The sequence below is a fragment of the Lepisosteus platostomus genome, chromosome 10, assembly GCF_059453375.1.
Source record: "Lepisosteus platostomus isolate fLepPlt1 chromosome 10, fLepPlt1.hap1, whole genome shotgun sequence".
Lineage (NCBI taxonomy): Eukaryota > Metazoa > Chordata > Actinopteri > Semionotiformes > Lepisosteidae > Lepisosteus > Lepisosteus platostomus.
This window is the reverse complement of record NC_142620.1, coordinates 20,855,455-20,880,593: the sequence shown is the minus strand read 5'-3', so window position 1 is coordinate 20,880,593 and position 25,139 is coordinate 20,855,455. Positions and strand designations below refer to the sequence as shown.

Sequence of the window (25,139 nt, the reverse complement as noted above, 5' to 3'; positions counted from 1 at the left end):
CATATCCTATCTTATGCAGCTCACATTTTTCCATTAAATGCCTACTAAAATGTTTTAGTGCAACAGCCTGAACAGAACCTGTCCCTAGAGAGATCTGACTTAAACAGCTGCCTTTACTGTCAAGTTTGTTCATTTCTTTTCCTAGGCAATGCTTGATATCGAAGAAAGTAATTTTACTTGAGAATCTGACAAGTTAGGCCAGATTCTTATTCACAGCTGAAACTAAAAACAGCTAAATTCAATATTGGAAGAAAATCAGTGTGTAAGCAAAAGTGTTATGTAAAGATAAAGACATTAAGCTCTAAACTCACCCTGCCTGGTTTATCCCCTTCCAGGAGAGAAGTAACATACTGCCCCATTGGGCTGGACACACACTAAAGTATTTACAAATATTAGAGGTCATCCCTCTCCGCATCCCCCACTTACCAGGATGTCTCCCTTGGCTTCATGCAGGCAGTGCAGGGCTAGTTCCTGATTGGTACCTCCCCCGCAAAGTGCACTGGAGCAGGCCAGACTCATGAGGTTCTCCACTGCAAACACAGACACAGCAGCAACACTCTGGATCAGGAAGGAGACATCAGAACACAAGGCTCTCTCAGGCCAACAGCGCAGCACCTCTCCGCCACAGACTACAGAAAGGGAAGGTTGGAGCACACAGCATTCAGACCCAGTCCAACCAGGAGCAAAAGCTCATGGCAGGTTCGGACCAAAGGCAGTTCTTCGATACATGAGTAAAAGCACATGTCAAAGCCAGTAAGAACTTTCTTAGCATCTTTTTTGAAGGACAAACTGTGATTACATCTGTCAGCCACTGGGAGGGAAGCAACCGACAACACACCAGCATTACCAGTTCGCCTTAGATCAAAGTCCTCGATAAACACAGCAGATAAATCTGCCTTCTGAGTAGATGTTTTACAGCTTTCTACAGTTCAGCATCTGTAAAAGGGCTGATCTAGGTCATCTTGATAAATGTTTAAGAGATCCTACATATAAGCATTTTTGGTCAATTTGAAAAACATAAAGTAAACCCACTTTTATGAGATATAAAGTTTGCCTCCCTGCAATTTCTTTGCAAAAAATGACATGACTTGGCAATTCGTTGCGATGACCTTTTGTATCTTTTGGACTGTTAAATAAAAATATTCAGATTTAGGTCTACTATCATTAAGTATTGTCTGACATTATGAAATGAAAAACAATCCAGGCTGAAACTAATAGAACTTTGCAATGCCCAAAAAGAACCATCACAAATCCGAAAACCACTCCCAGTCGGAGAAGGGTGGTCCCCTACAGTGTATGTACCAATCCTAAAAATGCTAAACTAATTTCAAGACTAGGATGTGTGCAGAGACTCCTGACATTTGTTTACCCAACACTGCAATCACAGCACCGTGTAGTGCTCGCAATCCTGAAGGACCTAAAAAGTGTTCCGCAGATGGCTTTCTACAACAGGAACTCAACCACAACGCAGACAAGCAGAAGACTCAACAAACATAACTCAAGTGGGAGACTTGGGTAGTGAGAAAACCTGCAGAATTCAACCTGGACACCAGGATAAGCCTAAACAAGAGTCAAGGGATATCAAAACTCCTTAGTGGCTTGGTGTAAATGAGCTGCTACTGGTGCACAGCAGAACATGACCGCTGACTGAAACAACCTTAGCTGGGCTTAGAGTTACTAAACAGGCTGACCGCCAAGATTGTGTCTAGGGTAATTTGCTAAAAAGCCTAATAATCACAAGTTATAATACAACAATTTTCTTTCACTGAGTATTCATTTCCTGTCGTCTTAGACAGGCAGTGCTTTGGCACGTTTGCTCCAGTAGAGAAAAAAATGCCACATTTCATATGTCAATGCACAGATTTCCGTTACAACTGGGTACTGTATTGCAAAAGTAACAAAAAAAAAAACGCTCTAGTTTCCAGACTGGGTTTGTCCAACGCTGAAATGCAATTGAGGAAACCCATCAGCGGGAAATCCGTACCGCTCTCTTCCCGCGGCGGCTTGGCCTCCGGCTCCTGCAGGGGGCACCACACCAGCTCCGCCTTGTGCTGGTCTCTCTGCGCGGCTGCGCGGTCTCTGATCTCTGGCACCTCGGCCTGGTACCGCGGCCCAATGTTGATCCGCCTGCCAGGGGCAGAAACACAGGCCAGCTCACGTCTCCATTGTGCTCAGAAAAATACCTCCACATGTACAATAACCGGGGAAGGCCATCTACACCCGAATTGAACCGAAAGAAAAGACTGAAGCACTGCAGGAGGAATAAATAAGTGCTGGGGTAGTGCAGTTACAATCACTAAGGTCCAAACGCATAAAAACACTTAGCTAGAAAGCTATCCGATGTCTCACTCAGGTGAGAATTCTGTTTCTGAATTACATTAAAACAGCTCTGTTGTTAGCTGAAAGCAAAATGAACTGTTCAGAATTACACTCAAGCTCTCTAAGAGCCACAAACACAATAAGGCGAGGCACAATGAATTTCTGTGGCAAATTGTTTCATACTAAGTCGAGGACAATTAGTCTTTGGCCTGTATTAATATGCAGGAACACCAGCCTGGTTTTCAAGTTGGTCTTACAAAACAAGATCAACAGCTCGTGTTGCGAAAGTGTTAGCTGTGTGACTCACTCCACTCAGCAGCTCCATGCTCTGCAAGGCTCTGCAGGCTTACAGCCACCCTACGGCATGCCCATTGCCGACAGCCGTGGCACCCATGTGCCAACTGCTCAAGACAGACACCACCAGCTACAGGCTTGTCCAGCTACAGACCGTCGTCTTCGAACACACGAACACAAAGATTCAAACTTGGACCAAACATGGATCAGTGAAGATCTACACATTCAAACAAGCCTTTACGGTTCTCTTTTTTTTTTTGAGACACTGTTTTCAACAGGAAGGAGACAACAAAAATTACTATGTAGACTGAGTATGCTGTGCCTTCTGACACAAGAAGAACAGACTCCTGCTGGTTCAGGCTGCTCATTGCGTAGCACTTTTAATCTCAAAGGGCCTTGAATTGTTTTACGTTTAGGAGAGGAACCACTTCACCCACCACTGAACCACCTCCTGGTTGACACACCATTGTCACCAGTGGCCCCACGACAGGGGCAGATCGGGGGGGAGTGAGAAGTGACTTCATTAGTTCAATTGATACATTGTACAAGCCAGAGTTAAATTTAGACAGGGTTAACACCTTTGCTTTTTCAAAACGTGCAGTGGGATCTTTAATCACCTATTAAGCAGGACCTTGGGTTGATATCTAATAGGAAAGACAGCTGCCCCTACAGCATTGTGTCCATGGTCATGACATTGAAGCAGTGGTTTGGACATTTGGATTCACAGGTAAACATACAAGTGGTACAATCTTCACTTACGGTTCTATGCTCACAGGGGTGGCCTCTCCCATTGCTGGAAGAACTGGAGGGGTGATGTCAGAGCTGTCTGCAGAGGTACACAGATGAAAGCCAATTATCAGGGAGGAACTGAATCCCTCTAAACTTCCTGAATACTCCACACATCTAGAACAACAGTTCTGGGGTCCTGTATGAGTTTGGTGCTAGCCTATCCTCAACATACCAAACAAAACTACTATCATTAAGAGAAATACCTGTTGTATACTCACTACTGACTTACTTTATTTATACTTTCTACTCATATTTCCAACCGCTTTCAAAACAAACATTTTTAAATATATAGAAAAATATTCTACACTAGTTATTGTGGTCTTTGGATATGTACATCTATACAATTTTACTATGTCATATTAATGGATCTTAATTGAACTTTGGTAGATTATGCATAATAGAATGAGAATAATGAGTTTCTAAATCTGATGGTTTAGAAACCATTTAGCTCTCTTTCAACAAAACATAATGGGAACATTATATATAACCATTACAAGATTTCTAAAAGTGACCTTGCCCCCAGAACCAGGTACTGCCAATATTGAAGTTTGTAAGACCATAGCCAAGCTGTAAATGCAAAACAAAATTGTCTGCTGCAGTTCATCTGAAGTGATTTTAGAGCTCAAAGTAAAGATTACCAGTGTAGCCTAAAGAATCAGCCTTGATGAAGCCAGTTTCGAGGGAGCAGGTCACCGATACTCAATTGCAAAATGAAAGTAAAATCAGTGATGATTTGTTGTAAAATACACTAGCAAGCACAACACAAATTTGTACTGGGCAACTGATACTGAGAACTGATGATATACACACACGTGCGATAAGAGACTTGCTCATGCAAGCTCTGCACTGAACTTCTATTATGTACTATAAACTATGTAGATGGAAAAGACTGCACTGCAGTCTGCTGAGGAGCTTAATACCTTTAAATATATTCAAAGGTAATTAAATCCATTAGCAAAAGGCCTGCATTATAATTGCTATATTAAAGGAAGTATAGTAATAAAAGTCATGTTCAGCTGGCATTCCCAGAGCTTTTTCAACAAATGTATTATAATTTCACTTTCTTTGTCTTGAAACCAAAGGATGATGTCAGGGGAAAAAAAACTCCCAATTTACTCTCAAGGAGGTTTCATTTGTAACATCTGTATTAAAGCGGCCAGTCTTGAAAAAGTGGTGAATTAATTAGGCGCACACACAAAAAGTGGATCACTGCCGCTTCAACCGCCACCATAGTGTCACAATCTTTTGTAAAGCTAAGATAAAAACACCTCTGGAGAAGAAAGTGGCTGAGCTCCACTGCAAGTAGTGCGGGCGCGGCGAGAGGTACTTACTGGACCTGAGCAGGCTGCGCGTGGCGGACTTGGGCGTGATGGGCGGGGGGGCGGCGTGACTGTTGGAGGCCGTGGACAGGAAGGTGGAGAAGTAGAGGCCAGAGCCCTCGCGTACGGGGCTGAGGATGGGCGGAGGGGTGTAAGGGGGCATGGTGAGGGGATTGTCGGCCAGGCGCACCGGGGAGCGGAGGTGGCTCTGGTAGGGGGTGATGTTGGAGTAGACCGGGGGGGCGATGAAGGTGCCTGGTTTGGGAGGGATGAAGAGGGGCTCCGGCCGAGGTCGGCGCTTCGACTTGGCCCCCCCTTTGCCTTCATCTTCCTTTAAACCCTCGCCGTCCTAGAGGACAGAGATCAAAAGACGACATGTGGCTTCTCATCCGTTGACTGGCAAAGGCAAAGGGGATGCGTGCACTGTGTACAGAACCCCTCTACCAAAATGAGCGACTCAAACAAAACATCTTTCACAAAACAGAGCACACCCAACACATCCACATAGAGTGGCCTTCTGCATTCTGCAGGGCGAGACACAAGATACTAAGCAAATGGCTTCTGTTTACTGCGTGTACTCTTCTTGGGAGTGTTCATTTTTAAACATAACAGAACCAAATATCAATATTTAAGAATGGATTATTTTTAGTTTTGGGACAAAACATGCAAAATAAAAACACCACACGTAACTGACTGCACAAAGTGCACTTATAGTACATTTTTTAACTTCTGCTTCGTTCTACTTATCACAGCCAGCGAGCTTTTATCAGTAATCCTTAAACAGTCTGTTAACAAGTCAGTTTTCATTCAAAGAATTTATTAGCTTCCTTTATCAGAATGGTGGATTTTTAAAGTATATATTCTTCAGAATGTCAATGTGAAATAACCTTCTGTGAATTACTAATTCTGATGAGTAAGTCTAGCATGAATTTGATCATTCTGCTCTGGCCCTGTTTTAATCACACTATAGAGCAGCCGGACTAAAATGATTCCTAACTTCATCTGGAGCGCTCAACCAATCAGACATCAGAGCAAGAAAAGGTTGAAAGCTAGGATCATCAGAATCCTCAGTACGGTCAAACACAAAGGCATCACACCAGGAGCAATAAAAATAAATCTGGATAAAATGAGCCACACAAACAGCCCGTCTGAGGCTGGAATTATAACAACAACACTAAGCCTTGACCGGAGGGAAAAGAGATTATGGAGTACTCCCCCAACCGGAGAAAAGGGCAGGGAAAGTGGGTCAGACCTGGACGGTGCTCTCGGAAAGGGAGTTCCTCAGAGACCTCCGGCGCGTGACGATGACCGAGGCCTTGTGCTCGGGCTGCGCTTGGTCCTGCTGGCCGCCTCTCTGCCCCCACCCCGCCTCCCCCTGCTCCTTGCCCGGCGACGCTCTGTCCACCTGCCGGACCGGCACCGACACAGGGATGACCAGCGGCACGAGGCTCTCGTCCCGGGCCCGCTTGGCGCTGGTGGCGTCTCCGTCGGCGCTGCTAAGGACCACGGAGGGCCGGGCCCTATCATCCTCAGCCTCCTGTGTCTGGGAAAACACAGACACGCGCACAAAAACAACAACATCTGGTGTTACTACCAGCTCTTATCTGTGAAAAACCACATGCAAAATGATCATCTTCCACAGAGGATGCGATGACAGAGATAATCTCATACACAGACTAACTAAAGCCAAATCACATCTGCGCAAATGTTATCCGGACAATCCAACTCCATTCTAAAGTGGCACTGGAAACCTGCGACTGAAGGGTTTTGACTGTTGTGCTGGCCAAGTAGGCAAATGCTACAGATGGCATCAGGGCAGTGAATCCTTCATTGTTCCTCCTGACCCTGACGATGGCTGCTTTAGTTACAGCCTTTGTCGACAGCAGATGAGCAGCATTTGCATGACTGCACCCTCCTTTCTGAAACACTGCTGGCAATGCGTGTTTAGTGTGTTCACTTTGCTAAGCTGAATTTCCCCGTGTCCTGGAAATTAGAAGTTCAGCAGCTGAAGAGGCCAGCGTTTTGTCTGTGTAGTTGGCATTTTAACTAGATATACATATCTTTGCCCCCTTTCTATCTCCATTTCTTTTTATTTCCTTTCCCAAGGCACTCGTCTTTTCTTAAGCCTGTTGTAATATGTAAGCAGATTGATACTTTGGCCAAGACACTCAAACAGGTGAGGGTTTGGACATCTATTTCAAGTACTATAATAACTATGAATTCGAAGCCATTTCATACCAAACTGCAACCGATGCAAATAACTACATTTTTTTTACAGTAAGTAGTCTTTAAAAGTATATTAAGTATATTAAGCTTGCATGTGCTAGATAGTGAGAAGGTTTAAATCCAGATAAATACTTCACATACATTTTAAGTAATGTCTGTGCATGTATAATAAGCAAACAGAAAACTTATCTTCTTCAATTATGAAAAGTAAAATGAAAATATATGCAGGTCTCAAAACAGTAACTCACTCGAAAAAAGCTTTTTGGCAAGAGAAATCATAACATGCTTCCACACGAGTGCAACGTAGTTGTGTTCCACTCCTCCTTTCCATATTACATCAAGAACGCTCACACACAACACATGGCCTAACCCCCCGAATGGCAAATATCAGTCTGCTTCCTCTTCTTCAAAGAAAAAAAGCCTGGCATTTGATTTGAAACAGAACGTGCTTTGCTGTGCTCTTTTTGAAAAATGCTTTAAAAAAACTGCAAAGTGCTGAAAGTATGTGTGACTCATAAAAGGTATTACTGTGTCTGAAAGAAGTGAAAGTGTTGGAGTGAATATCAGAATGCCCGATCAAAACACAATAACAAGCATGGGCTCGGTTAACCCAGAGAAACTAAAAGACCCCAAAACTCTCGCTTGTTTTTTGGAAAGAGGAAAAAAAACAAACTCTGACATCTCCTTTTCCATGGGCTCACTTCTCTGCGGCTGCAGTTATCATTGAAAACGGAAAAAGGCTCAAGAATCTGGGAATTCAATCTGTTGTTCAATTGCTGGTTGTGCATGGGGGAAAAAAAAGACACTGAAAGAAGCAGTGCTGCTTTTCTAAAAATTACAGGGGGGTACTACTTCCCCCTTCTACATCAAGGGAGCTTAGCCTTTTGGCAAAACAATTTGTCTAACTGTCCCCTATCACATGGGGCAATACAGACCCCTGCCACACATCCAAACTCCACCTACAATCCAGGCTATGAGAGGGACCTGTGAAAAACACACTGAGTCATGATGGAATTTGTGTGTGTGCAGACATGCTTTGCACTTGGTATGCAGTGCACTACAAGTCAAGCATTCCAGTCTTAGTGGGAGTTTTTTTTCCCCAAAATTTTGGTCTGATAAAGTAAAACGTCAACATGCAGTATAGCTTAATAGACTGTGGGGCTGACCATGTCATGATCGCTTTTCTCTCAGCAATGCTCAAAACATGTAACTGGCCTAATAGAGTAGTACCAGAAATGAATGTCGAAGATATTTCTATATCTTCAGAAGTTAAAATCCATTTAAAATTAATTCAAAACTGTGATTGGTTACATTTCTGAAGACAAACACATTGTAGCATTCAAAAGGTTTTTATGATAGTAAAAGAAATATGAAAAATGTTTTGAGTGTCACAGATAGGGAGTACTGCTAAAAATGACTGTTTAAAAATGTACTTTTACCCAAACTGGGATAGACAACTGTATGTTTTTCATATCTCGGCTTATGGCTACAAACCCCGTGGCCTCACGCAGGGGGAGAATGAGGAAGTGCAGGCAGAGTCCTTTAACCCGCTCATCTTCCAGCCAAATATCTATTAATTTGTCACAGGCAGCACTACCCTGGGCAGGAAGATCAGAGCTGACTGGAGGACAGGCCTGTCACTCGCCAACAGCACCACCCTGTTACAGGAAGACCACAGCTGATGGGAGGAAAGGCCTGTCCCTCACCAACAGCACCGCCCTGTGCAGGAGGATCACTGCTGATTAGAGGACAGGCCTGTCATCCACTGGCATCAACTGGGAGGCTACATGTGTCACCACGTCCACATGAACCAAGAGCCCTGGCTGACTAATCCCAGCCCTAAGCTGTACATACATGTGGGGCAATCATGTTCACAGTCAGCTAGGGACATAAACCAAGGCTCAAACCTGCAATGCCTAATTCATAAAGCTCAACCTGCACTGTGGTGGGTGTCTTCATCAATCAAGAATTATTTTTTTTAAATGTTCAGATTTTGGCATACTCATTATAGTCACAGAAAGGAAGTTTCAAAGTGTAACAAAGGTTTGGGCAGTCAAGTCAGAGCTGATCCAATACGACAATGTGCAAATTATGGTTAGCTCACATTTCCTTCTGCAAAAGGAAAACAATTTCAAATCTGATTCCTTGAAATGTAGCTGAAAACATGAAAGCTGATGCTCCCTTGAAAACAGAAAGGCTGTCAAAGGAAATTACAAAGAAATCCAGAGTAACACCAAGGAGACTCTGGCTTTAACTAATGTGACTTTGTCTCATCTATCAGAAGTCAAATGCACAAGTGATCCTCGAATGACAGTAAGCATAAACAACATTATGGTTGGAGAAAATCAAACGCTGCTTTCAAACAGAAGAACCTCATCCCATGGTTTGGGGCTGTCTTTCTGCCTCGGGCCCTGGATGGCTTGCTGACATTGACACAACCATGGATTAGGCATTGCGTCAGAAGATCCTAGAGGAGAATGGCAGGCCATCTGTCCATGACCTGAGGCTGAACTGAAAGTGGATCTTGCTCAAAACTGATCCTAAACATACAAGCAGATCTACAAAAGAATGGCTGCAAAAGAAGAAATTCTGAATTTTATAACGGCCTAGTCAAAGTCCAGACGACAGCTCGATGACATGTTCAGGACCTGAAGAGAGCTGTCCATGCAAAGCAGCCCTCAAATGTCACATACTGTAGTTGAAGGGCTTAGCCTGGAGGAAGGGGCCAAAATTCCTCAAAACTGATCTGAGAAACTGATCAACGGTTACAGGGAATGAAGTTGCAGTCATTGCTGCTCAAGGGGGAGCCCCAGTTACTGAATCTAAAGGCTCATTTGCTTTGTCACACATGGATATTGAATGTTGCAGCATTTGAAGATAGATACATTCTGAAAGAGTATCATTTTGGTTCATTTGCTTCATCAGATTAACTTTATCTATAATGAAGTCTTAATCTTAGTCATCATAATATCTTAGGTTTCAAATGTGTAAAATGTGTAAAAATCTTATATGGTTCAAAAATTTCTTGGCACTGTAAGTATAAAATGCTTTAGAATCTTGTGGAATCAAAAGAGCTATATAAATACAATTAAAATGCCATTAAAATGTGGGAGCTCGTAATTCATCTGGAATTACAAACAGCTAAGATTCCTACTTCTGCATTTCAGTCATAAAGTGTCTCAGCTAATTTCAAGCCACCGGATATTTGCTTGAAAAATATCAAGGACTCTTACCCCTTGAAACAATTTTCAAAACAGACACTGTCCTTAAAACAAAGATCGAAATAATCATAATTTAATACAGTTTGATTATCAAACAGTTGTGAGTCTTTTAACAAAGGACTATGTTTGAATAATTTTTAATACACTGTAGCCCTAAGCTGTAGGAACTAAATATCATGTACTCAAACTCACCTTCTTAAATATTTTATTGCAATCCCTAGGATCACAGGTAACTTGTAAATTTTATCTGACTTGAGCTCTTAATTACTAGCGTTTCACTAAATTAAGCATCCAAAATTTTAGCTCTTAAAAACGAATTTCATATTCTTAGTTTTAATAGGCAGCTTGAAACATCAAAAATAGTTTCAAAGATAAACTTAAACAGAACATTACGAAACATAAGCTTAGGCTAATTGGCTAATGACTTGCTTAATTTAGTAAATGAGAACTCGGATACATCAGAAAACACGGCCAGACTAGAAGTGTCCAATATACACTGTTGTGCATAAATCACAGATATTCTGCACTGTTCTTTTTATTTTACGTTCTTTCCTCTTTTATGCAGACACACAATTCTAGTGGTGAATCCACTGACATTTTAGACATTCCGTTTTAAAAATAACAGTTAATCCTGATTGATCCATTTTGTGGTACAAGAAGTAGCCTTTTAGTTTTATTGACATGTTTAAAGAAAGAAATAACCATGAACACCTGATAATTAACCATTCAGACTTCACTGTGAGATTTCATAGCTATTACAAGACTTCACGTTCACTGCTCATGTACAGTTTAACTTGAGTTGCTGTGGTTTTGAAGACTATGACCAAAGTGAATTTAAGGCTGCATTAATCCATCCATTTTCTATCTGCTTTATACAATACAGGGATGGGAGGAAGCTAGATCCTATTCTGGAAAGCAATGGGTACAAAGTGGCAAAATCCTATGAAGACGCAAGGAGATCATACAAACGCTATGCAGATAGCACCCCAGGCCCGAAATTGAACTCAGGACCCTAGTGATGCGAGGCAGCAGTGCTTACAACTGCGCCATGGTGCCATTCTAGCTGTATGAATGACAAGTCAAATTCAGGTCATCATAGTCAAAAACACTCGTGCAGGCTTTGAGTAAACTGCTGATGTTTGTAACACACATTTTAATTCTTTGAGTACAATGTCTATGTCTTCTGTACAGCAGCGTAACACTCATTTGTATTGTCACCAGCTTTATGCCAAGCAAATGGGTAACCTAACATAAAAAAAACAATGCATGGAATGTATTACTGATAATCCTGATCATGCAGATTACTGTTTAATAATGTATAGGCTACAAGACTCAGTTGTGCAAACTGTTATTGTAAGTAACATGACGTGCTACAGAACAAAGCCTTTTATCTTGGGAAAATGAACCCTTTCTCTCTAGCGTCTCCTCTTCCCCTGAATTATCAAACCACAGTCATCAGACCAACCACTTTACCTTTCAGTCACATCTTCAATAAAAAAAAATAATGCACTCATACAAGAAAACAAAATATTTGCAGTATCAATACTGCAAACAAAATGGAAAAATAATAAAAAAGTTTTTTTCTATACATCATTTTCTATCTTCAAGGCAGCATTATCAGCTAGAAATCTGGCACTATACATGGGGACATCAAGAAACTGCCCAGTACATCTGTTATTCTTAATCAAGCACTGCCAAAAATGACTTTATTCTAATTAACATCAGATGCTGGCAGCTTTGGACAAACTACAGCAATACCAAGTTAACTGTGCTGCATTCAGTTAAATTATGCCATTGCAGCTGCACACGAATGTGCTGAAAAGGCAAGCATCTTGCTAACTACAACACCTAGCACAAAATGGAGCACATATGGTAAGGCTGGGGTCCGATTTTTGCAATCAATTTATAGTAATATATATTTTGCATACAAGTGTGCTATATACGTATATTTTCAGTATATTTATTACTTGTATGTCGCCTTCCCAAAAATCCAAAGTATTAACATATCAATGTACAGTTTTGTCAGCTGATAGTGATTTAAATATAGAATATATACTGATCAACTGATGTCTCAATAAAATTCCATCACATTTCACGTGAATGTTTTCTATGCTGATAGAAGAAAATTAAGGCCAATATTTATATCACTATTGGGAAATCCTGGTAAATAACAGATTTTCAAAGCTGCTTTAGTGTTTTTGTATATACATATATATAAAAAATAATAGCTTACACTTACATAGCGCTTTTCTGGATACTCCACATGAGTACACGAGTACAGCCTACTACAGATAAATATATATATATCAAATATGAATCCAATGAATAACTTGGTCTATTAAGTTTCCTTAACCCTGCTTAAGTCTGTGCACGTCCCCAACAGCCGTGTTGCCATCTGCAATATGATACTGAATTTATGTATCACATATGTGTACAGTTCAATCCACATCAATACAGCACTTGTAGAACACCCAACAATAGAGCACTGCGTAACAGGTAGCAGTCATTTATCATAAGAAACGGGGTCACAAATCCACTTAAGCCCATACTTCATAACAGGTGTATAGAATTTGTTGAAAATCAAGTAATGCACGTAAATGAGCTTTACCATTCACACACAGTAAGACAGGTTCAGGTGTGTAGATAAATAGTTAACTGGAATGTTATACAGTAGGAACTAGTGCAGCAAGAAAAGACTAAATTATTCTTCTTGAGCCTGGTCCTTGGTTTAGTGAGACTTGCATCCCTGAAAAGGTGAAAAAGTCTTCTTTCACAGATCACTGAAGCCCTAAGCACAACCATGGGCCCAACACCCCCTCCCCTCCTCTCCAGGGTCTCTCTGGAAGGTTGACTGGGAGGGAGACTCCCTGTCTGCCACTTGGCAACTTTGGCCATTTACATTCTAAGCAGTGGATTTTGTTTCCTTCGAAGAGTTAACTATTTCCCCTTTCACACTAACTTCCTTGTGGTTTCAAAGGAATTGCTACCAGATCAAAATTGACTGGGAAAAAACCACTCCCCCTTCTCCCGAGTAAATCAAGAAACACGTGCAGCCACCCCTGCTGTCAAGACTCCACGCACAGAGTGCAGCGTGTTGCTAGTATGTGAGGGAGAATGCCATCTCATGGTAGCATTCTCATAACCAGGAGATTTGTATCTTCACAGAAATGCACGTGACGCAAGACTAGTAAAATCTCCACCCTTCAGTCGCCTGAATCCTGGCTTTCAAGTTTTAAGCAAACCTGCACTGAAAGCATGTCTGTGTGGGTGCTCCCTTTTCATTGAGAAACGCATCTTGCAAAAGTGCCTAAGTCAACAGCCATCAGGTCAGCCAAGCTGTAATGAAGTTACACTTTTAAAATAGGATGACCATGATCTGAACATAAAAGAACAGATAGTCAACACACCGACTCATATTCACATATGCCATAAACAGCTCAATTAAAGCCCTGCTTATTTCTTAAGGTTTATAGCACAGAATGTCTAAAGCTACTAGCCCAGCACTACAGCGCAAAGGTGTACTTTTAGTTTATTTGAAACTACTATGGCCTTTATCACGTTGTGACAGCCCTGCTTGAGAAACACAGATTTACTAAACTCCAAAACAGTTCTGAAAAGGACTCAAATCATTCAGGATGTTAAGATATTAAAATGTCTCTTTCACTTTTGATGAAGTTTGCACGTTTATTTTAAAAATGGTTGGCAAAATAAAAACAATATAATAAAGTGTATTAATTCAGCCCAATGTTTTACGAAAATAAGCATGGAATTGGTTTTTCAAAGCATTAACATGGTGATGTTCGTACTTGTTTTTTTCAGCCATTCGTCACATTAGGTACCCTTGTGTTTTTACTGAAGGATATGTCAAGTGCTTTTTTCCTTTTCTAAATTGCCAAGGAGACATGAAAATAAGCAGCTCAAAGCCTTTGTGACAAGACATGAAATAATAAAAGGCATACCTTGTCCACTTTATGAGGTAAAGACTCCATCTCCGAAGCCTTCTGGGCCAAGGTCTCTAGATTGACTTCTTGAGAGACTCTCCTCTTCCTGCGCGTGCTCTGGATCACTCCGGAAGGGGCTGCTGGGACATCCTCCTGCACATTGCTCACTCTGACCTCCGGGGCGCCATTCTGGGGTGCTCCAATGCTAACACTAGAAGCCTGGGACCCCTGGGTGGCCTGGCTCCAAGGGGTGAGGAATGGATTCCCGGGCTGCTCCCCTGATGGAGGGACACTCTCCTTGGAAAGCCGCCGCGACCTGCGGGGTAGAGGCTGTTGGGAAGCCGTCTCTGTCTGCCGTGTACCGGCTGGGAACTTCTGCATATCAGGGTTTAAACTGCTTTGCTGAAACTGGACATTGGGCTCTGGTTGATGAGACTGGGGTCCTAGGCCCTGCGAAGCCAGTTGCTGTGATTGTAAATGATGATGATGATGGGCATTCTGGTAGTAAGTGTCCAGAAAATGTTGGTTCTGTTGGTGTTGTTGTAGCTGCTGCTGTTGCAAATGCTGCTGCTGTAACTGCTGTGGTTGCTGAAGCTGGTGCTGAGATTTAGGCTGTCCGCTATAATTCAGATTTGGCATAGTCCTATTGGTCTGAAAGACCTGGTAATATCCTGATGGGAGTTGCTGCTTCTGCTGCCCAAAAGCCAGCTGGAAGGGTTGGAGGACTGAACTTGGCTGTGCAAGAGCTGCTCCTTGCTTCTGTCCCTGCTGAAATGCCTGCAACTGGGCTTGGTGCCTGGCCATAGCAGCCTGCTGCTGCTGCTCCCACTCCACATTCCGGACCTTCGCTGGGTCTCGGTACGCCTCAGCTGGGTTTGGGAGCTGCTTCTCCTGGCCCCGTTTGGACTGCTGCATCACCTCGTGGCCGGATTTGGAGAACGCCTGGCTACCGTAACTCTGGAGTGCTGTGTTCATGTCCACGTTAACCCCGCCAAGATAAGCAGGAAAGGTCTGTCCCCAGGTTCCCATGGGAATGCCCTGAGCCCAGTTAGCATTACCCTGCTCCTGATGACCCCACTTCATGGGGACGGTCTGCTGGTAGTGCCCACGGTTCTGATCTCCTTTTTCTGGGCTGAAGATCACCGAGGAGAGATATCTTGTAGGAACTTCCGAAGTGGGAAGGGCCCCTGGCTCGCCATGGACTGGCTCCTGGCCCTGGGCTCCTAAGGTGTAATAGGGGCCGTCAACGTGCTGCAGCGGCTCTTTGAGCTGACTCTGAGCGCCCGCCTCGTTGAAAAAAGAGATGCGCTTGCCTGTCCTCTTGGCTGTGCCCTTCTGCTGAGGTGGCAGGCTCATGGCTAGAGTAGGAAAGAAGGGCAGCTGGGGTTAAGTGCCAACTAGCCAAGTTCTGGAGTTTTGTTCTCGTTTGTTTTCCCTTTAGAAAATAGCTGACCGGATTTCCACCGCAGGGGATGTGAGGCGTTGAGAGAGGAGGGGGATCAAGCGCAGATGGCCAAGGAATTAAAAGACCCCCCCTCTGACTGAGGTGGAGCTCCAAAGCCACTGAGGGATTGAGACGTCTGGGAGTCAGTCACGCCCTCCATTCATCACTGGGATCCTGCAAGGAAATAAAAGACCAGGGCTGAAAAGAACAGTCAGTGTGTACTTAGGAGACAGTGGGTGTCCCAATGCAAAAAGAGCTTGTAAAGGTAGTGCTGCAACATCTTTCACATCAGTGAAATATCTTTTGGCAACTCTTTGCAATGAAAGGCAATCATTATCACTAGTGGTTTAGCTCATGCAATTAAAAATAAACTGTAAAAAATACACACCATTTTAGTACTGTGTGACATTAGTGATCCCACATACATCCCAGTCACAGATTTGTGCCCTTTTGTTAAACGTCTCCCTTCAGATTTAATCACTGAAGTGCACCCCATCGTAAAGCCTTCAGGATCTTCGGAACACAGCACAATGACAGTTTGTTCAGTCTTTTGGTAAATCATTACATCATCACTGTGATGTAATCCTAATATATGAGGCTTCGAATTCTGAGCCCATCTCCCTTGATTTAAAGATAAAGATATCTTTCTAAAGATAAATTACACAAGAACAGGAGGGGTCACAAACAGTGTCCGGCAGCTCCATCTCATTCACCATGCAGAAACCCGATGCTGCAGACATTGCTGTATAACTGCTGACATCTAACTCAAAGCTATGGAACAGCTGCATTTGGGTCAAGAAAACACAGAAAACATATGGTTGCAGTGCAGTTTATACAAGGATATTTATTACCACTGTAAGGCTATTCAGACCTGCTCTGGTCAGCCAATGTTGCCCTTCTAGAATTTACAAAGAAAGAGTTTCCTGGTTTGGAGAAGAACACCCTACAGCACAACATCGTTCACTACAAGAAAAACTACAAGAAAGTGCACTTCAAGTGGAAAACAGAAGGGACTTTTTTACAGGGTTGTGAAAGTTCACACAAGCTTTCCAGCCATGTTGTTTAGGCCAGGTGAAATCCTCAGAACGACTAGCCGAAAGCACCTAAAACAGCTAAATAAATACAAAACAGTAAATATGACAGGAAGTCCTGCATTCTCATGTGCTTCCGGTCTTCTAAGGACAATATTCATGGACAGAACGATGCCACCGTTCTGACATGACTGGAGAACCTGCTCTAGAAGAGCCCCACACGTGATCTTCTGGAGCACATTTTCGACACAGACCACATGGATCTTCACAGGCTCACGTGGCCAGAAGTCGTGTTGTCCACTGTGCCTGCCACCTCAGAAACCCCCTGCAGATCCCTGGCCTGGGCTTTTTACACAGCACAACAGGGGCAGGTCACCTTCGGGATGAGCGTGGACAACAACATCACCCACCGCAACTCTGCAGTTTCCCCAGCTGCTCTACTTGCACAAGAGCGAAACAGGACACCCTTGGCATTTGTTCAGACATTTGTGCAATCGCCAACGACTTTCAAACGCTGCACGGAGTTGTGAAAACGAGGCCTCCGCATATCGGAAACAACTCGCAGTGATAAGCAATCACTGCTTACCAACACATCACATTTGTCATAGATTTTAGAAGAATTTCGTATCCTACACATCAAGGGATAGGGTCATCACTGGCTACCTGTATACCTATGCTTAAAGCTCACTCCTCTGAAGATGAAGCATTGAAACAGCAACGGCAGCCCAATATTGCCCCCTCAAACACAGAATGCTTTTTAAAATGTGTATGCCTTCCTGAGTGGCTCCCCTGTAAACCACTGACCTTTTCATGTAAATAAAACTAGCCAGCCAACACAGAGGGACAGATTTACGTGTTTATGTATGGGCTACGTATATTTTATCATGCAACCTCAAATCCTTTCCAAGACTTCACATTCTTCACATTCCTGCCACCAGCCTGATATTTTATTCACAGACAGAGTCTGCAAAGGTACCTCTAGACTGCACTCACAAATCTCTGTAAAAGGGAAATTACTCACAACTATGGACTTCCTGTGAGCTATGACTACAAAATATATCCAGCATGGTAGTGTCATTAATCAAGGAATTTAACAGAGACTACCACTGTAAACCAGTGGGCTTATTTTGGTGGGGTCTTTGGAAGAAAACCACACTTAAGTTTCATATTGCGACTGGAGAGCAACTTAAAAACAGGAAGCACTGCAACACACTGTGGCAAATAACTCCAAGATATCTTCATCAAAACGCACTGCAATCCCTCAGCAACCACACAGATAATAAGCCTTTTCAACCACCCGAATCCCAGTGTCACACCAAGAATTAATGAAGCAGGCTAATGAAAATTAAAGAAAGAGACTTCTAAAAGAAAATAAGTATAATTTGCTCATTCCGAGCTGTCCTGCTCCTGCAGGAGACGCGGCCTAATTAGATGCAAGACAATGAAACCAAATTTCAGAAAGGCCACGAAATTAATGGAGCAAGTCAAAATGAACTGATAAAAAAAATGCACAAAACATTTCACGAACAGCATAATCAAGTATATTGTAAATGCCTTCATGCCAATCAAAGACATGTATTTTCTTAACAACAGCACACACAAGACACTGCACGCATAGAAACCATTTAATATGCATTTTCTTAATCTCAAACACAGCATGCGTTTGTCAGACAGTTATGTGTACATCATTAACCCAAAGATTTCTGTAAAAGGAATATTGACAAGGGTATTTAGCATATGTTTCAGCTTGTGCTCACAACAGGTCAATGCACACTTGAACACACAGATGGAGACACTTCTCCATGGCAACACTGCATCATCCAGATTTCTTTTTCTTTTCTCAGATGAGCCAAACCTGATCCTTATTAAGACATTGAACTCCTTAATGTGTCAGAGGGCTCACTCCCAATTCCCAAATCCATATTAGTACACTGTACAGCAGCAACTGGACACTGAAGTCTTCATATTTGTATTTTAGTTCAGCCTTTTTACAGTGTCTGGCATGCGATGTTCTGCAACCTGTATTTCAATCTCTGAAAAGTTCACTTGAAACTACTAAGAACAATCCTGAACTCTATCAAATGTTTTTAAGGAAGAGTATATTGTAGTGATTAAATGAGTAAAAAACAAAAAAGCTAAATATATGAAATGCGCAACTTTTAAATTATAATGGAAATGGCTGGCATCTTCACACAGGATTCCGTACTTTGCTAAATGGGAACACTTCTGGGAGACTTCCATTGCTTTCAGAGTTTGGCCTCTTAAGTTTGGCATTACAGCTCACACAACTGAACTGTACTGGACCTGAACTACACCCTGATAACGCATCTTTCACTGATACTATGCCTCCTAACAAGCTTTAGGTGAACCTATCCAAGAAATTTAAATTAAAGGACTCTGGCCCCCATAGAAAACATCAGAAAAAATAGAAATCGTGTATAGCAGACATTGCTGTCTACAATCTCAAATGTATTGGCTGTAAGCCTGGGTTCTCCATTTATATATATAGAATCAGCATCAAATTGAAAACACTCATCTTTAACTGGTATAAAAACAACTTAAAATCTTTAAAAGCTTACATTTATAAATAACTTTGACAGCTTCCTTCTTAAACTGACTTTTTAACTTTGCACACCAGATTTCAAAATCCAACACAGCCTGAGCTATTGTGTGTCCCTGGAAAGTGTGGAGGGCATAATGCTTATTGTACTAGTCCCGGGCCCTCCCTGTTACATCCTGGGAGTGAACTCGAAACAGAGAGTGATCTGTTCCACGTCCCTTATCTCGTCAGAAATGACGCCACTCCGGCTCACAACAAGAACACTAGGACACTAAAAGGGCTGACAGAGAGACATTTTTTAAACCACATTTCGGGATCTGAGCTGCAGGACTACAATCTCGGTCTTCAGTGTAGATAGGACGTATTCGGGGGGAATAATAAACGATGATGATTCCCCATCATTCAGTTCCTCTTTTTTGCATCAACTACCAACTATCAGCACAGTTGTTGGACACAGAAACTAGGTCTAACAACATCGGTATGCTTTTAAAAGTAAAACAATATCGTTTAAGACAACACGGAAGCGGAAAAATACGTAAGTGGATAAAACTGTCATCACCGACCTTCTGTACAGTAGAAAAGTACGACTACTTAACGCTATTGCATGCGTAAATACATAATTAGACATCCTTACTGTCAATGATTACTAATGTCTGCTGTCTAGGTTTGCAAAGACATCGCATACATTTGGCGCAATTATGTTAAAACTTATTTATAAGAAAAAATACACGAGTGCTTGCACACAAGAAAGCACGCACACAGCCATCTGAAAATAGCCTGCTACCAGTTGCCCTATCAGATAATTCTAGGCAGGAATCCTCACAGCTCTATAAATGCAATCCGAGAATAAGACCTCTGAGTCTGAACTAATGTTTAAGGCAGACTAGGGGGACAGACAAACTAGGTTGGCGGTATCCGAAGGTATTGGCGAATCCAATTTTCCAGCATAAGCAGCAACATAAAATGTGTTCCTACGTGTCATTTCGTTCCTGTCCACCCACTGGTTTAAAGACAAACACCGCCAAATAATGCACTTAATGTCACAACAATGTATACACGTTTTTTTTACTAGTGCGTGCAGTTTCGTTTGTAAAATGACACTTTTTCCGCCAGCAAAAAAACAGCAACCGAGCAGTTAGCTAACACATTTACGATCCCCTGGTAGGATGGTGTGTTTTAAAGTCCATTAAAGTCACGAAGGGAGCACATGCAACAAAACCAGGTGGCACAATTTGTCGTTTTTTTCTTAGCAGGTTCCTAATTGAGTCTGCAGACGTGGTGAAGCAGTGCATAGATTTCAATCCCACGGGCAGGCTGCGATGGCAAGTATTAAGGACATGTAACGCCAAGAAATTACCTCATCATCAACCCACCTGAGTCAGTGTCTACTGTCCGAACACGCATCCAAGACTTTGATGTAGTAAAACGGTTAAATACAACTGATTAAAGACTAAAACAACGATTTCTTTGCTGTGCCTGGAGACCACGACTCTATGAAAACAGCACGCCGCAATGTTAGTAAATCCTTTCCGGACCCCTCTCATCAGCCAACCCGGCGCTATTTACCAGAAGCCCTTTGTTGCAGAAAAGGATTATCTGGCACTGCTAATACTGTAACACTCTCCAACACATAACAGCAAGGAGCTCTCGAAGCAAGCGCAGGCTGCAACATTGTAGCCCCGGCGTTTTCCCCATCCATCAACTCTGGAACTACGTCATGTTCGCAAAAGGGCAAAATATATGTTGAAAATATACTCAGGAAAAGAACATGCACGTCAATCTTGCTTTGCATGGCTGAGCCGACTTCCCGGCGCTCGTAACAGACTAAATGACACAAAACGTTAGCAACTTTGCGTCCACCTCAAGCGATGTTGCTCAGGAGCAAAATATACCGACTTAAAATGCTAACCGTCCTCACCGTTTTCGTCATTTTCCACTCCTCCTCGCTTCTGTTCCCCCTAACTGTAATAAGAGGCTGTATTCCTCCACGCACCCACTTTGCAATCGCATCAAAATGACTGCACGCATCGCCAAGGTTGACTCATGGTTCGGTGACCTCACACTACATTCTTCCTCAAGATCCTCGCGGACCCTGCGAGGCCGGCGTGGAAAGGAGGGGACAGCAATTCAAAAACCAGGTTAAATCGCTCCTGCGTTGCACGTTATTGCGTTGCGATTGCACAACTGTAAAAAACCAGCTCTGCAACTTCCCCCTTCCACAGTACACACACATACACGAACACTCTCTTGAGTAGTCTTGTGATCCTTTCACTCAGTTCCCCACGCCCACTTCCACTTCCATATAAGGCGCTTCCCATCCATGTGGAGTCCTGTAAATTACAGTACACTATCCCTTCAGGGAAATTCCGCCATCCGAGAGGCCTAGAAACAGGAGGCAAAAACACACCATGCAAACAAGACGGAGTGCTTTCTCCTCATGTTGGCCCGGTTATCTGGGCGCAGGCAATTAAAAAACAAAATACTAAAAAGTGGGGGAAAGCTGATATACTAATCGCGGTTTTAAATTACGATCGGCATTTCTCTTCAGGAGTAAAAAGGGACACCGTTTCACTTAATAATCAACTGAAATTAAAGCGGCCGCTCACGCGGGGCGTCAATTAAGCCTCGACTGCGTGACTTCAGGGAGGAAAAAAAAACATGCATATTGTTTTCGTTTACATAAACACAAAACACAAATTAGTTTCTCTGTACTTTATCATCACTTTCTCTGACTCGGGGCACTACTGCAGTTTCTCCTGAGACCCCTGCATGCTTTATACACCAAACACTATTATTAAGCTCTGGTTAAGTACCATAGCACCATTAGGTTTTTTTCACATTATAATTTACACTCAAATTATTCAATCTACACTGACAAATGTAAGTCATAAAACACATTGCTATATTGCACGTGAATTATAGGCGTTGTATATCCTACATAGATATACCCAGCTATTAAAATAGCATTGTAGCTCATTACTGTACATTTATCCTACAATGGCCTGCAATATTTTTCAGCAATAGAAAATATACACCAACCTGTGAACTCTGACCTCTGATGACCATAATCTAGCAGGTTTGCTATAATCAGTACAGTTTAAGGACCAGAGAAGCTGTCTGAACTATTTTCACCCTTCTCTGTGTTTAAGCTATTGATGATTTACAGAGAGGGGCAGCACAGTGGAGCAGTGGTTAGCATTGCTTCCCAGTGCACTGTGCACCTGGGTTTGAATCTGTTGTTAGAATGTTCTCTCTGTGCTCCCCAGGGTGCTCCAGTTTCCTCCCACAGTCCAAAGACATACTGGCAGGTGAATTCGCTTCTGGAACAATTGACTCTGATGTGTATCTCTGCGTGCGTGCGTGCCCTGTAATGAACTGGCTTCCCCTCCAGGATGTATCCTGCCTTGTGCCTGTTGCTTACCTGATGGGTGATTTACCTAACCAGCTCGATTACAGCATTTGAAGACCACCGGAGAGCTATATAAAGTACAGTTAGTTATTTTCCCCCTTGGTTTTGCCCTTTCAGTGTGAGTTTGTGTTTAAATAGATTTGCACAGAGCAGTAGAACACATTAGAGTCATTTATCTGCTTTGAGGGATACCAACTCTATATTCAACTTCCTTAAAATGTTTTATGCAATCAGGGCTGCCCCAATCTAGATTTTTTTCTGCTTGGAAGAAAAGAATGCAATCATTAACTTTTATAGCTGGGTATTTTAATTGTCTGAGTGAATCAAGTTTACCCGAACCCATCCGACTGTGAAAGTGTATTAAAAAGTTCAATCCCCAAAAATAAATGAGTAAAGGAAAACTACCTGACATCCCAAGTGTGTAAGCCCTGATAATTGTGTTTGTGGGGTAGTCAGAAATGCAGACAAGTGACTAATTGTGAAAGACTGCATGCTTGTCCACTTAAGCAGATCTGTGCCAACTTTGACAGCAACACTCACTACCGAAACCAAGTAGTTTGCAATGAAGGTGAATGTGACAGGTTGTGTTCGTGGAGCACAGTTTTTATACTCTTACTGACTATGAGGAAGGCAGTGGTTTAAAGTTCTGAAAAGTGGTTAGGATGTCATAGACTGCTCAGAGAAATAAGGAAAGTGTTTTTCTAGTGGTTTAGCAAATTTACCTTCATGCATCAAAAGCAAAGCCTTCAAATTATATCCAAGGACACAGCAAAAGGATATCCGTTTCTCAAACCCTATTCGATATCTGCTAGCTTATGTTTTTGCATTGCTGAATACAATAATGAGTCTGAATATTACAACTTTCTCGTTTCTTCACCACAGAAAATGAAAGAGGCAGAGAAGTACCCCTCAAATGTGGATTACAGGTTATTTCCAACATGTAAATTTAAGTTCATAATTCCATGTACCCTTCTACACAGTAGAAATTGGATACAGTACCTGCTTCCGAGCACTTTACACTCATATCCTTTAAATAAAGTTATAATCCTTCAAATGCCGTGATTATGGAGAAGTACCAACGTTTAACGTTGTAAAAAGTCTGAAATTTAAATATGGCGATTGGCATTGTTCTCTTTAAGAGTAGCTTTTATTTTATTACTGCGATTAAGTTTCCTAAGGCGTTCATAAGGACTCACAAAGCCACTGTATTTTAATCAGATTAAATTGCTTTAACATCGCAAAATCTGAGAAAAAAAGACCATGAAAATTAAAGTGTCATTTTTGTGCACTGCTGCCTGGCGTCGGGAGGACATTTCTAGGCTGCAAAGCAGTGTACATGTACAGTATTTCTTAACTTCTATTCCAAAGTGTCGTAAAGCAGTGTAATGTAATTTGTAAATCAGATCCAGTCAGAAGGCTCGCATCAGTTTTCAGTGCCGCGTCTGTCGCCGCCTGGATTGTAAATATCACAGCATTGTAAGCCTAGCAGATTTTGAAGATACCATCTAAAAATTTACGTTGATCTTTTTCAGCTGCACGGCGGTGCATGTTCTGCACTAACACCTTTAGCTCGCAGCACTGGTATCGAGAGAAGTGAAACTAATTGAGGGCGAGAGAAGAAAAAAAAGCGCCATTACTTCAGTTCGAAACAGCAGAAGTGGCAGGACTTCGCAGCAGCAACGGATTCTGGGGGACTGGATTCTCCCCGAAAACCGACGGAGTTTAGGGCGAGAGTTAAATGATGAAATGGTGGTCTAGTCAGCAGTTTCATGTGTTAGTGCAGCAAGACCTCTGTACTAGCGGGGCTTGAAAATGGTTTAGCAATGACGGACAGCACGGCTTTCTGTCACGCAAACTCGAGACCGGCAGAAACTTTTCGTGACTATAACCTCCACCCTTGGCTCAGAAGAAAACTGCTACAGTCCCTTTTCCTTCAGAGGCTGCTGCAGAGATTTGAATCGTCACGGGACCGTACCGGACCCACAAGCGTGGTGCTTTGGTGCTGGGAGTTAAGCATTACATTTAATCTCAGATTCTTTCTTCGGCCGCTGCATTTTGCAAACAAATCAGCTGTTGTTGTCAATTACGCAGTGCGTTTTAATTGCTCCCCCAACTCCCTCCACGACCGAGCAAATGTCAAAAAAACAAAACTCAAAAACGCCGAAACTACACCGCGACCATCGGCATTCGACATTCACAATCTACTACGTGTGCAAACGTGGAAAAAAAATAAAATCGCTGTGTTAGAAACGTACATACCTTACCTTAAGTTTCTGCATCGGGCGACGTAAACTTCACTCCAGTGAGACTTTTTTTTTCCTACAAACAAAAACTTTTTTTCCCTTCGAAGTCGTCACTTCCTACTGTGCTGCGCTGGTAATGCTTCCAGTGTGTGAATGTTGCACACTGTAACCACTCCTGTGACGTCACAACCCAGCGCTTTCAAATGGTGTTATTGGGGCATTGTGCTGCTTTGAGTCTTAACATTATTATTCACTTATAGCGCAGGAAGGAAATGTAAACCAGTGTACACAAAAGTTTAAAAGGGGGCTCGACGAGTGTGCCTAAGCAAAAGATTTCACTCAG

The 25,139-nt window shown here is 42.5% G+C and overlaps 1 protein-coding gene and 2 long non-coding RNA genes across 5 annotated transcripts in view; 2 read left to right on the top strand and 1 right to left on the bottom strand.

Annotated features, from left to right (window-relative positions):
- mideasb (mitotic deacetylase associated SANT domain protein b) overlaps positions 1-24,971 on the bottom strand; it is a 41,130-nt gene extending 16,159 nt beyond the window's left edge. The window contains exons 1-7 of one of the 3 annotated variants that reach the window (XM_088648743.1): positions 24,818-24,971; positions 14,128-15,727; positions 5,974-6,264; positions 4,734-5,070; positions 3,373-3,439; positions 1,985-2,127; positions 427-530 (exon numbers count right to left, since the gene is read on the bottom strand). In XM_088648743.1, the coding sequence (XP_088504869.1) occupies positions 427-530; positions 1,985-2,127; positions 3,373-3,439; positions 4,734-5,070; positions 5,974-6,264; positions 14,128-15,465 (2,280 nt within the window). In that variant the 5' untranslated portion in view covers positions 15,466-15,727; positions 24,818-24,971. Of the gene's footprint in view, positions 1-426; positions 531-1,984; positions 2,128-3,372; positions 3,440-4,733; positions 5,071-5,973; positions 6,265-14,127; positions 15,728-21,062; positions 21,381-24,812 lie in introns of those variants that run through there. The other 2 variants (XM_088648744.1, XM_088648742.1) reach the window with 2 other exon arrangements.
- LOC148653566 (uncharacterized) overlaps positions 1-25,139 on the top strand; it is a 154,290-nt gene that overhangs the window by 35,401 nt on the left and 93,750 nt on the right. The window lies entirely within an intron of this gene.
- On the top strand, positions 19,388-20,603 carry LOC148653570 (uncharacterized). Its single transcript, XR_015941701.1, has 2 exons — positions 19,388-19,679; positions 20,398-20,603. It is a non-coding gene; the product is annotated as an uncharacterized LOC148653570 (long non-coding RNA).